At 39.7% G+C, this 14,381-nt stretch overlaps 1 protein-coding gene across 1 annotated transcript in view; it reads right to left on the bottom strand.

Moving 5' to 3' along the window:
- Window positions 1–14,381, bottom strand: part of LOC133443870 (homeodomain-interacting protein kinase 3-like) — a 38,458-nt gene extending 24,077 nt beyond the window's left edge. The window contains exons 1-4 of the mRNA XM_061721163.1: window positions 14,025–14,381; window positions 7,702–8,726; window positions 7,313–7,504; window positions 6,965–7,146 (exon numbers count right to left, since the gene is read on the bottom strand). Of these exons, the coding sequence (XP_061577147.1) occupies window positions 6,965–7,146; window positions 7,313–7,504; window positions 7,702–8,724 (1,397 nt within the window). The 5' untranslated portion in view covers window positions 8,725–8,726; window positions 14,025–14,381. The remainder of the gene's footprint in view (window positions 1–6,964; window positions 7,147–7,312; window positions 7,505–7,701; window positions 8,727–14,024) is intronic.

The raw sequence follows: 14,381 nt of genomic DNA, 5'->3' as shown, positions 1-14,381 counted from the left end.
CCATCAGTGTTCTGGACTTTGCCAATCACACAATGCAAATGCGATCAGTAATCTTGCAGGAGAAGGGTGAACTCATGTATGAAAACAATGAGCGATTAGACCTGCACACAGCAGCTGAGCAACAGCGCTACAAATAGAAACCACCATTTGTGACAGACACGGGGGAAATAACAGTTGCCAAGCAACAACTGGACACAAGACCATAATGCAACAGTACCAAAGGGTGAAAAACAGGGCCATCAGTCATACACATGGCTTTAACAGGATTTGTACAATTCTGTGTCTATTTCCATGTATACTATACCATGTATGCAGTATAGCCCCCTTGTTTCAAACAGGCCAAGCTTTCTCCTCTCCCTGGCCTGAGGGAAATTACATTTTGCCATTTCCTATTGCTCTTTCGAGAGGAAGACATTCAGTTACGCAACATCAAAAAAGATCCCTGAGAGAGAGACCATCTCAGACATTTGCAGAACAACCTCATTAAAGCAAGGTCTGAGACTTTCCAAGTTTAAGTGGTGGATTTGCACTGTGACAAAAATGCTGAACCACACAAAAAAGAGATAAGATTAAAGCCTTTTCTGAGAAGAATAAACAAGAATTAGGATTATAAGCTTTTGTGTTAAATCTGCTCGGCACCAAGCAGCCATCTTTGTTTTTGTCGTGGGTCACGTGAATGTTTCAGTGAAACTGGAAATGTCTACATGTGCAGGAGGAATGTTGTATAATCTATCTGAAACAAAGATTCTCCCCGAAATGTAGAGCTGCTTTTTATATTTTTAGTGCAGAAGTGGCCATGGTAAATGCTACTGGTCTCACAAAATACAATGAACCGATCTCCAAGGATATTCCACATTGATCCCTGCTCATCTCCGTTATCCTCCAAGCTTGACAGCTGTCTGACCGCCGTCTGCTGCCCTGGCAGCTGTCACTCTCACAGATCAGCCAGACGCCGTCAAACAAACTCGCGGGCCTTAAGCGTGTCCACTTGTCAACAAAATATCAGGACGGGGATATGACCGAGGTGGTGTGGAAATTAGTTATAAATGAAAGCATTTGCCCTGCTTTTTTCCCTTTATGTGTTTTACAACCAAGATGTCGCCCTGGAGCAATGCCCATGTCGCCCTGAGTTAAATCTGCTCCTGAGACCAAATGAGTTAAACTAGACCGGTGAGAGTAAATTTACCTCTTGCTCCTCTGCCCGCTGACCTTGCTTATGTCCCCTGTCGCTACGGCAGAGAAAAGCATCTGTTAATTCGGCAAAGACTTGTCTGTCAGTATTCTCGTCACTCAGCCACTGAAACTGAACACGGACGGTGGAGCATCTGGTTTCAGACGATTTGTGGTGCAGCGAACAAACTTCCCACGCAGAGCCTACCTTCTCCTGATAGTCAGAAAAGTTAAAGTGGTCTCTGCCGTCCCTTCATCCCGATCCCACGGGCAGATCGTGGCCTTTCAGTGCAGCTAGCCAGTGGCAGAGCATGACGCTTGCTCAAAAGGAAGAGCACAGTAACAGACTGATTTACTCCAGTCTTATACTCAGCAATACTTAATTGAGCGTTGGTGGGGAATGCAAAATTACCTCCCTGATTCCTTCTAACATTCTTTGATCTCTTCCATTTATACTAACAATACTAGCAAAATCTCCTTCACATACACTGAAACCTACGAAGAACAGCGCAGGTGTGAGTGCCATGACAGTTGTACTTCCTCAAGGATAGCTGCAACATTGTGGCAAAACTGTGAAATACAAGCTCATTTTCTGGCCAAACTACTTGAATTTTAAGTTTAGTTGTGTAACTTCTCACCCAAACTAAAAAGTAACCAAAAGGACACATTATTCAGGACTAGTTTAAAACATTAAATGTTGGTTGCAGGTTCTTTACACAAAGGGAAATGGGATCTAAGAAGACAAACAAACCAAAGAAGAAAAAAAAAAAAAAAGAAGCTCATGTATATTGCCCTACAGCAGTCATATAGGCTACTGTAATTGGCTTAACTTACCAGAGATGTAACAATTCATTACACAACATAGGATCCAACACACACACACTATTTAGAAGGCAGGCTAGGTTCCAGAAATAACTAGTCACACTGGAGAGCAGCAGCTATGACAAAAACAAACACTGCATACTTCATGACAACAGGCCTGTGCTGTGTACAGCGAACAGAAATAACTGGCTACATACACTTATTGTATCCAGGGGTGTTCATGTAAATCTGAGTGATGTTAAACAAGATATGATAGAGACTGGTGCTGGACGGACACATGAGCCTGCGTGCTTTAACGCCTACAGGCAGAGCTGATCCATGATTATCACATATCAAACAAGCCCAACAGCATTACTACGGCTTACTTCACGAAACGGTTTCTCATATTACGCAAGACTGAGCTTGTGCATGTTAAATATATGCATAAATGCACACAACAGGAAAGGCTGTGGCCTGTTCTAGCTGGGAAAAAAAAACAGAAAGGCTACTTGAGAAAAAAAAAATTAAGAAATGCCACAATTACTCAAGTTGGCAAGGAAAGGAAAAGAGGCGGGAGGTTTATCAGCATGTTAAACTTATTCTTGCAAAAGTTCATATTATTCAGTAAGTCCTTAAAACTCAGAAGGAACAGCAGGTACAGGCTTGACTGCCACAGTGGAGGCCATACCTGCCATAAATATATAATGGTAATACTACAAAAAGAAGTCCCTTGATCTTCTCATGCTGTTTTGTGAGACTGTGAAGTCAAGTATATAAAGTGAAACGGTAAGCAAAACTCAGCATAAAGATGGAGTTTTAAATATAGCTGCTGGAGATTAATTGTAAAAGGTCTTTTCATGACTCCTTCAAATTAATCCTGGCACACACAGATGTAACTGGATGGCACAGTTGAGGAAATGTCCATATGTTAATATACAAAGTGAAAAAGTAAGGCAAAACCTACAAAGTTACAAATAAATCATACCTTGATAAAAAGAAACTTGACACAACCTGTCCAAATCTGCAACTTTGTTAAGATGATAGCCATCTCCTCTTCCATCTGATCTGCTCAGCTGAATTATTCACAGAGCCCAGTGCTCCATTTTCATTGTGGGTAGTTTTACGTCACCAGTCCCTGCAGGATGGAACAGTCACCTCACCGGGACCTGCTGTGTCATGCTACCATGGCAACAGCACACTCATCCATGATGAGCAAAGACAAGCTTTTGCCACAGCATTATACCCTATGTAACACTGAATGTACAAGGTTCAAAATGTTAACACTTAGTAGTATTTTAAATTAGACACAACTCTATCCAACTGAGCTAAAACTCAGAAAAAAATGTGAAGCTGTAGATCTACAGCTTGAGGTAAATTTAAAAATCAAAAAACACCACGAGAGTTTTTACCTTTCTTTGGATCAAAACAAGTCCACTTCATTTTAAAAGTCACCGCAAACTTCAATGGAATTAATCACTACCTATGGGAAAGTCTCCTAAAGAGTTTATATTTATGATGGTCTAAAATACCACTTCCTCAAATACACCCAACACATTTGCACTCTCCAGGATACTTGCACCATTTGATGTGAATATAAATCATACATATGTAATAAATGTGGCAAAAATCACACATGATCAATTACATTTTTATTTTAAAGAGACAAAAACAAATAAAAGCAGAAAAATGTGTTTGTCACTGAAGGACTATAAAAAAGTACCCACAACCATTTAAGAGTGGAACTGAAAGTTCTAGTTTAAGATAGACACTCAAGTTACAAGCTGTGCTTCATTCTGTAGACTGGTACTTATTAGCAAGTGTATACAATTTAACATTAAAATAAAATTAGAATGAATATATACATACACACAGTACATACTGTGTGTATGTATGTGTGCGCTTAAATGGATGCAATCGTGAATTCAGTTTGTAATTTGATCTCGTACTTGAACTTTAACGTGTGTTTGCAAATAAATGAAGCAGGTCAAAACTTTGTGTGTTATTTTGCCTTGAGGGCTTTCCTTATGTCAAAAAAAGCCAACCATGAACACATGGTTGTTGAAAATTCATAGTAAATCCCAGATCTGTTAAAAACAGAAAAACGCCCTATGAAAGAAAGAAAAACATCTGACTGTGATAAAGCCTGATTTCTTTGGACCTTCACTATTGTAACAATATAGTACAGTCAATATAACCTCTGCAGACAAAGACACTAAACCCTGCAAACCGATTTCCTAACAACAAGATGAGCAAACAAGATAAACCCTTTAAGACAAACTTTGCTCTGGAGCTAAATGATGCAAAGAAGAGTGACCAAATGTCCTCCACAACGATGTCAGAGACTGATAGCCAGAAAACTCCTTTAACTTAACGTTGCTAAAGGTGGAGACATATCTATTATACTTTTTCCACTGCTTCTGCATTGTTTTATCACCGTCCAAATAGTCAATTTTGTTACATTTATCTTAATTTAAACCCCGGTAGGGACCACACGATTTTTGTACTCTTTTTAATATGGCCCCTTATACAAAAAATGTAAAAGTGCTATGACTTCTCATGTCAATTGTTTTCTAAACAGCTCAAATATAGACCTAGCAACACACTGCACAAACTACAAAATGTCTATGCAGCATCAGTTAATGGAATATAAACAAACTCCCCCTCTCACAAATGCACAGCGGAGAGGATGTAGGAGGCACAGCAGATAAAGAGAAATGACAGCCGAGAAAGTACCGACATGCCTCTTTGCATAGAATTTCCACCTTATGACCGAGGTAGGAAGAAACTGCTTTATGACTAGAGCAAAAGCTGACCAGATGATTACAGGGTTTTGTGGCTCAACCAGGGTCAAATAAAAATTGTAATCCATCAATTTTATTTTTTCAGAGAAGAATTGTCAAACATTTTAGGGTACAATGTTAAACAGACAATAGTACCCAACCCCTGCATACACTGAGCCATACAAATGAACACACCCAGACACACACAGGAATGTCTGAATGTTTTTTCCTGGATCTAAATGTGGGTTTTCACATACCACATTCTTCCCTAGTGTCTTGTGTACCGAATGACCTCCCTAAAATCCAATGGCAACCCGTTTTAATTGCACTGTGATCTCAGTGTTGCCAATGCTGCTGAAGGCAAAACACACAAGAACACACACGAACACATAGCCATGCACACTTAACCAAGTCAAATAGAGTAAATCTTTCTTGTTATGCAACAGCTATGGCTACACACTCAGACGAGTCTCTCAAAGAGGTGGACCAAGAAGAAGCTTCCCCTCAGTAGAGGGAAGTTTTACACTTAACTACCGCTTTTCTTTTCACTCAGAGGCTTATCATTTTGAATTTTAGTCTAACACAACAGTGCTTCAGTACAAGAAGCTCAAAATTTCACATCCTTATTTGTACAGCACTACAGCAAATAAAGTAGAAATAACAACAAGTGATTTGTTCCTTACAGGGCCATAAAATTGGCACTGAAAGAGTAGAATGGTGACTGCGTGCATTAGTTGCAGACATGCCCAGTAAACTAACAGCATGTGTCATGGATTTCACAATGTTTGCAGACTTTACAATAGTTTGACTTTACTGGCCTTCTTAGTTAAACCCTCAACAGTAAAAATAAAACTGCCAGCCTGCAGTCTTGTAGCAAATTAAAAAGGAAAGTTTGCATTTGAAACAATTGTGAACATCACAAAGCCATGGGTCGACAATTCACAGCATAGTTCTAAACAGAAAAGGCTGATGTCAAATGTATTTTACAATTTGTACAATCTGTTATTTCTTTTTAAATTAAATCAGCTCCTTCAAGTCTTGTGCATCATAATATGATCTTATAAGTTTAAAGCTGAGTAAATTAACAAAGTCTGTTTGCACAACAGCATTTTGTGAAGTTCACAACCCTGTTTCATAAGCACATTTTCCCTCTTACTCCAACCCTGGAGACATGCCAAATATTTTATGACACTGTTCCTCCAACTGCTCAGTTCCTCTGCACATTAAAAAGGTATGTTTGAGATAAGGGTGTAACAAGTTGAGATCAACACAGATAAGTATAATTAAAAACGCATATCAGCAGAAGGAAAACATTTTAAAAAATATGATCAATGGTAATGCAGTCCATCTGAGAAACGCAGCTGTCAAAGGATATAAACTGAAAGGCAAGATACGGCACTCCCAGTGAGAGCATGAGGTTAATACAGCCCATTTGAAATTACATAAGAACGGAGTTGGAATGAACACAGAAGGCTGAGGCAAGACTTTGCAAAGCCCTGTGGGAAACATAAATATATAAACAACCACCACCCATGGGACTGAGTCAGATCACTATGCTGGCATATTGTGGTGAAAAATGTCATTACATTTCCCATTATGATCTTCCTAGAAATATTCTACAGTGTGATTTTCCTTTTTGAACATTGTGTGCCATTTGACAGCAGCTGAATGTCATTTGAGCTATGAAACGGTTTTTATAGAAATTCATAACTATATAAATCCTCAATGGTATTTAGGAAATAAAAGGAATTGTGAAAGCTTAATTAAGTTTCAGTTTAAATGAGAACAGTGTGCATCATTGGAGGAACACATTTCTTGTGTAACCCCCCCAAACAGCTTTGAAAAGTAACAGGAAATATGAATAGTTTTGTCAGCTCAAGCTTCAACTTAAAAAAAACTTAAGAAAGCAAGTGCTGTACCAGGGCTAAAGAAAGTGACTAGAACTGATGTAATCATGCCCTTTTTTTAAACTTCAAATCTGTTATTACTTTATACATTTCTCATTTTTAATAGTAAATCATATACACAGCAAAAACTTTATGATTCTTTGGGGTCAAAAACTGAAATAAAGCTAAAATAATTATTCAATAACCATAATCGAGGTAAAATGTTCAACCAATCAAGATATTGATTTGAAGTCATATCGCCCAGCCCTATGCTGTGCATCTTATTAAATGATGGATAACTCAGATTTGAAAGAAAGACGTCCTCACCTGTAGTATCTTGACTGCAGATACGTGGAGCAAACAGCCTTGGATACATGGCTGGCTGAGCCAAAGTCAATGACTTTCACTCGGTACGGTTGCCTGGAGGGATCCACCAGCATAATGTTCTCTGGCTTCAGGTCAGCATGGATCAAACCCAGAGACTTCAGCTTCTTCAGAGCTGTTGCCACCTGGAGAGATTGACATAATTAAAGCATATGATTAAGCATGGGCCCTAACATTTCTGTCACTGTAATTATGTGTGCTAGGCCCAAATGAGGCAGCAATTACTAAACGTTTATGTTTGCATGAGAGCATGCATATTATTATACAGTTCTGCAAGAGCAATCACATTACCTGCTGCAGAATAGGCCTGATGATTTTGAGTGGCAGGGGGCTGAACTTGTTTTGCTTAAGGAAGTCATACAGGTTTTGCTCAAGCATCTCAAACACCAAGCACGTGTGACTGCGGTGCTGAAAGCACTCCAGAGCACGCACAACATTGTGCTCCTCTGCATTCTCGCTGCTCAATCGGGCCAGGATGTCAACCTGAAAGTTCAGCAGTAAAATGAGAAACAGACTGTTGTTAGCACATAGAAAGTGCAAAATACAGTTTTTTTGTTGTACAAAAGGAAATATCAATGTAATTTGAGTTGTTGTATGCAGTAATGCGATCATAAACAATTATAGCCGCATATTCATTTCAGATGCAATTACATTTTTGTTGTAACCCCACAAACCCTCACCTCAATTTGTCCCTGACGTGCATAGGAAGGGTGGTTCTTGAGTATTTTGACAGCCACCACTTCATTTGTTCCTCTTTTCCAGCACTTCACCACTTGGCCGAAGGTACCACGACCCAGAAACTCCAAGACCTCATAGCTGTTCTTCAGAGAGCACAAAACCTCATGCTGAACCAACTGATAATCACCATCGCCGGATCCGGTTCTAGCCACTGTAGCTCCTGCCACAACCTCAGTACTGCCGTTGGGCCTGATTTCAGTCCCGTCAACTCCAATACCAGTCACTGGCTCAACCCTGTTCTGTTGAGCAGGAAGAGTCCCTCCACCTCCTACTCTGACGGTGTCCGCAGTGTTCCCAGTGCTGGGCTGCAACATGGCCACAGGGGGAGGAAGTGAAGGCAAAGCAGATATGTCCTCCACTATCTGCATGGCTCTGACACAAGTGTTGTCCTGCGGTTGCTCCTCACCGTCACCTTTTTTCTGTTCACATCTCTGGGTGGCACCTGTATTAAGAAGGCTGACGTGTCGTCCTCCCGCTGGTATTTTTACGTTTCTGAGCTCTTCCTCCTCTGTCCTTACACAGGCTTTACTCAATAGCCTGAAGTCCAAACCACTTCCTGATGGAATTCTGACACTGTCTCTCACAAGACTCACTTCCTGTGGGCCTCTGTTCTGATGAATTGACCGCTGATCCCCAATCCCAGCTGGACCTTCTTCCAAGCTCTCCCAGCTGCCCAACCTCTGTATTCCAGTGGGCTGCTCAGTTTCACCAAGCTGTAGTCCCCCGTGCAGCCTTCCTAAGTCAGCACCAGTTGAGGATGGGGCGACATTGTTGGGATAGGCAATACCGTAGTTGACTCCAATCACATAGGTCTTGGGCGGAGGTTGGTGCTGAAAGGCTCTGCTGGTGTTATTACTGCGGTGGATTTCACCTGTGTGTCTGCTGGTTCCACTGCTGCTGGTTCCTAAGGCACTTGTTTGAGTTGAGTGCATGTGTGTTGGGTAGACCAAGACTTGTGAGGCCATACCTTAGGAAAAAAACAAAAACAAGAAAAAAAGAAGAAGCTGTTTATCTTTCAAGACATAGCAAAGGTAGGTCAGAGACTAGGGCTGTTCGATTTTGCCCAAAAATAAAATCTCGATTTTTTTCTCTCAAAATCCGATTACGATTATTTTGTGAATTGACAAAAGGCAAAGAAATGATTTCAAATATGCTGTTTTTTTATTGAACATTTGCCCCATTGGGCTTTAAGTGCCAACTTTGCTCTTATTAAACCAAAAATGAATGAATAAAGTGCAAAACTCTGTAAAATAAGTTGAAAAAAATTTTAAAAATATATAATAAAATATAAAGTTTTATCTCTGAAAAAAAAAAAAATCAGCAAATCAGCACTTGCAAACATACAGTAAGTTATATTTCCAATTAAATAAAACAAGACATTTTCTAATTAAACTAAACTGGGTCTTTGCATGCTAAATAATAATGCAACCCATGAAGGAGGTAGAGGTGTGTAATGTCAGTCACACATTTGCTATTCACATTTGCAAGTTTTTTGCAGCCCGGTGGCATGTTACAACGCCCCCTCCTACACTAAAGAGCCTCTCCGATGGGGCACTTGTCGCAGGTATTGAGAGGTATTTCCATCAATCATTAATATGTGTGCAGACAAGGTAAAAAAAAAAAAAAAAAAGTGAAAAATCGATTTTACGATTTTCACGTTTTAACATCGTTCTAATTACATAATCGCGATTACGATTTAAAATCGATTAATCGAACAGCCCTATCAGAGACTGAGCTAAATTATTATCATGCAGACACAGTTTGTGCTCCTTGAAAATTGTAGGATGTATGGATAATCATTCAGAAGGGAACTTGTTGAAAATAAAGGGCATATTTTTTTCTCTTACTATCCTCTATATAGAAAGTGTGTATGAATAAAAGCAGTCATAAAAGTCATGAAATCACATACAAATGTCACCTTTCCTGGAAAAGAGAACAAGTCTACTGTAATGGGAGATGGGGAAAGCCCAGTGTATCTCTGGCCTGTCCCTGCACGCTACACTATTAGGTCAGTTTCACCGGTGCAGGGCCTCACAGGATACAACACAAAGTGTGATGAGGGTTGTATACCTAAACTACATCATAAAAATACACTTGTAATACAAAAATGACTCTTACAATAAAATTCTTGCTGTATGAGATGCCATCAGTATAATGATAAAGAACCAAGCAGTTATGTTATGGTGCTGTCACAACAATCAAACATTCTTAATATGAGTCGGCACTAAAAAAAAAAACAGATTGAAATTAATCAAATGCTGAGGTAACGTTATCTGAGGCCACTGAGGTGCAGTGGCAGCTGTTTTAGCTTACAGTTTAAAACAACAATACAGTTAGGATGATGCAACCGGATGACTTTCTGTACCGACTGCATAAAAAGCACACATCTATGTACTGTCAGATTTTGGACAAAGATATCAAATCTACATTCAAAATACTTCAACATGGAGAATCTAATTTACAGTGCAAACTTTAATGACAGCTTCTAAACTTTGTCAACATTTAGTAATTTCACTCAGTTGAACAATTCAAATGAACAAGTAGGTTAACACTGAAAGCTTGACTGACATTGTGTTCAATGCCTTTAAAAACACTATGCAATGTAATCACCCCCCCTGAAAGACCTTCCAGACCACTGTAAAGATCAACATATTAAGATATATTGATGGAGCTCAGACAAACAGTAAGCATCTCTGGTCAGTTTTGTAAAGTTTTGAAAAGACAATAAAAAAAAAGGCGTATCCACGTATGATAGTTCAGGGTTCATACAGCAATCCTTATGTTAAATTTAATATCAATTTAATACCTTTTTCACTACCTTCAGATTTTTTTAAAAAACTGTCACAACATTAAGTGTTAATCACGGACCTTTTAACATTAATACAGATTTTGAACTATAGAACACTATACAGAACAGATTTATAGACTCATTGATGTTGACCAGATGTTTCACATTTATTTCACTTTGTGAATGACAATAAAATAGACTTAAAATGTAAAAGGTAATAATACCAATTTTAAAAATAATAATACCTCTGACAGCGAATTTAACACTTTTAATGGCCTTAAATTTGGCAATTTTCATTTATCACTTTTTAATACTTTTTAAAACCCAGCGGAAACCCTGTAGTTGTGTCCTCAGTGTTGAGATCAGAACACGATGTTGGACGATTCAATTTAATAGATATATGCAGATTTTTTTTTTTTTAAACCATGACGTTTTTCCTTGTATTTGTATATTCTAAAGATGCACCAACTGCAACTTTCTTTGCCGATTCCTGAGACTGTATACATTAACTTAATCAACAAGGGACAGCAGAGGCCACATACTGGGTTCTAACTTTATTTTTAGCTCCTTAAGATTTGTTGACACTGAGCATGCTCAGGGTGATGCCGTTTTAAGCGTTGGATTAAAAGTGACTATAATATTCTAAGTTACAGTCATCTTATTTGAATCTTTGGTACGTCTAGAGTAGTTCTGCACGCAGCATAACTCCAATAGGCCGTAATCATTTGACCGACTTCAGAAAAACGAGAGGACTCCACCACAGGCAGAGCTCAGTTGGCCAAGTGTCTTCAAGTGTCTTATGATTGGTCAAATTCCTGCAGACCATAACCTAATAAGGAAATTCTATTTAACTTTACAAAAGGCAGAGCCAACAATTTTATAAAGTTTTTGCAACCTTAGGTCTGTGAGACTTTGCAAATCCTAATTCTTGTGAATTTTGTAAACAGCCTCTGCTATAACATACTTTCAACCCATTTTATGACCCTTCGGTCTCGTTTAAGATGATAATTCATCGTTATAACATTGCAGAAAAGTCATAAAACATAGAGAAACATAGCATGTCCCATAAAGTTTATCGTCTCAAACATTTGGTTTTAGCTCCACCGCAAGTTATTTTTACCTTACAGACTGTACCCGTTGTTTTCTTTGCCGTTTATTCTGTACCAACAGTGAAAAACTGGATTTCTCGGTATAAGTTGATGCCCTGAGAAAGGCACCAAAACACGCCACACTGAAAAGTTAATTCTTCATCATATAATCCAAAATCCATATTGATTTTGTAGAGCCATTGGTTCATTTAAGTGATTTAACAATCAGTGCATTCCATGCATATATAAACTTTGAAAATATATAGTTTCCAAAGTCACAGACAATTTAAAGGCTTATTTTCAATTCTTCGTGAATGTTCCTCTTGTTGCAGCAAGTCATTACACAATAGTAACGTGCAGAAAGCGGGCAGAAACAGCAAAGTTCACCAGCCGGAAGGTTTCCAAACAAACAGACCCATATAGTGTGCTTCTCTGCTTACATTTAGTATCTGATGAGTACAGTTTTCAAGCTTGATCGTACAAGTGATCATGAAGGCGGTTGATTTGAGCAAAAAAATGTTGTTTGACAATAAAAGCTGACTGTGAGATGACAGACTTCCAAACGTATACTGCATACACAGGCTCAGACAGGCAGAGAGGTGTGCCTCAAAGTCAACAATACCAATAACACACCTTATTTATGCTGACAAGCACAGCCTGTGTGTCTTAAGAAACTACCAACTGTAACCGTCACTTAACATTATTCAAAGTGCAAAACTGGATGGTGGCAAACACTGTAAAGGTTACAGTCATAACTCCCAAAGAGCAAACTGGAGTGTGTAATTACAATTCCAGGAGACAACATTTTCTAGAAACATAATTATAATGATCTGTCAGTGAGTACAGGCCACTTTCTGCAAAGTCACAAAGTACGTTTTATCAACCATCACAACCGTGCACATCTGGCATATGTTGATAACAACTCGGTGATGCACCACACATTCCCCACACAGCTAAAGTGCCACCGCCATGGGGCTAGAGGAGGTAAATAACCCTTGCTGTGCTCCCAGTCTTTGAGGGACACTCCGTCTCAGCTGTTGCCCCCCCTGCCAATCTAGGTAGCCTGATATCCCCCGGCGACGAGCTCCGAGCCTGAAATGGAGATCTGCCATCACAGGCGTGTTCAGCTGCCGTGTGCGTTATAACTAACAGCTGTAAAACACCACAGTGTGCTGCTGATCAATCTGAAAGACAGTTAACATATGGGAGATGAAGGGACGGTAGCGTGTGTGTGTAGTGTGTGTATACGTGTGAGTTTGGGGGATGGGCAGCAGCAACCGTGACACCTGTTGAACCTACTTCTGCAACAGACACAAACAACCGTGGAGCTAAGGGAGAAAGCTAAACTTCATAAAAAAATATTGTTATTTAAATAACCGAGGGTTCCTACACATTTTTCAAGGACAAATTCAAGCACTTTTCAAGCACTTTCAAGGGTCAATTTCAAAATCTTCAAGCACCTTAAAGCTGGGGTAAAATATCTACAGGAATATATATACTCAATTATTTTTTCTGCTTTTTATCACAATTATGTACATTGTATCATGCTGTAAACATCTAGTTATGTTTCATCTTACTGATTTTATTTCTCCTTGTAATAACTAAACTATAGTCTGATCCCAATTTTGTGAACGACTTGACACCATGTATTGTGTAGCTTCAGCTGTAGATAGATAGATAATTATAGTACCCTTGGGTAAATTTGGTTCACAGTGAGTGCCTCCTCATACAATACAATCTAAAACCATACACTTAACAACACAGGATAATATAAAGTGACAACAGTGCTTTGGCTAAAAGAACAAAGAACAAGAAGGATGGCCCCAAGATAGGAATCAAAATAAGTTAAAACATCAGTAGAAAAAAAAAACACTAAAATATTAAAACCTTGTTAATGGCACTGATGTTGTATAGTAGACGGGCATAAATAAACTATTTTTGGCTGAGCCTTTTTCAGTCACATTGTAAAATTAGTCTCTTCCTTGTTGCCTTGAAAAGGTATATATGACCGAAATAAAACTTAAACTAACTAAACTAACTAACTAAAAGACACAGAGTTATAATTCCAAGCACTTTCAAGCACTTAAACTAAAATTCAGGCACTTTTCAGGGCTTGAAAACACAACATTGAAATTCAAGCACTTTCAAGGATTTCAAGCACCCGTACAAACCCTGAAACATTCTCTTCGGGCACAAAATAAAACGACCGTGACTAGTAATAGTAAAGCTCGGTTAGTTGAACAGTTGTGTCACCTTCCTTCCTGCCAGAGAGCAGCTGGTCCACCAAGTCCTCCAAACCCTCAGCTGCTGCTGCTGCAACACGGGAAACACCGAAATAGCCTCGGGAAGTGTCTCGGACAACACATTGGAGTCACCGGAGAGCACATACCTTCAGTAAGAGCAGTGAGTGGCCTCCCCCAGGGCGTCAGAGAGCGGTTGGGCCAGGAGCGTGGGGAGAGCGGGGAGGACGGGGGCCGCGGACCGCTGCAGCGGCGCTGCCGCCGCCGCCGACGCTGCCATCTTGTTCCACGACCAGCACACGCACACAGCACACTCCTCGCTCATTTGAAGCTCTAAAAGTACGCCCGAAAAACCAGCTCTTACAAAAACCAGTTGTGTCCCATTATTACTAGAGCCGTGTCGGGCTTCGTCAAACGCTGGTCTCGTGTCTGTCGGCGACCAGGATCCGTGTTTCTAAACTTTAGCGCGTCGCTGCGCCTCGCCGCCGCCGCTGCCGCTTGTTGCT

The sequence above is a fragment of the Cololabis saira genome, chromosome 5 (genome assembly GCF_033807715.1).
Source record: "Cololabis saira isolate AMF1-May2022 chromosome 5, fColSai1.1, whole genome shotgun sequence".
NCBI classification, from domain to species: domain Eukaryota; kingdom Metazoa; phylum Chordata; class Actinopteri; order Beloniformes; family Belonidae; genus Cololabis; species Cololabis saira.
This window is presented reverse-complemented; position numbering and strand designations above follow the sequence as displayed.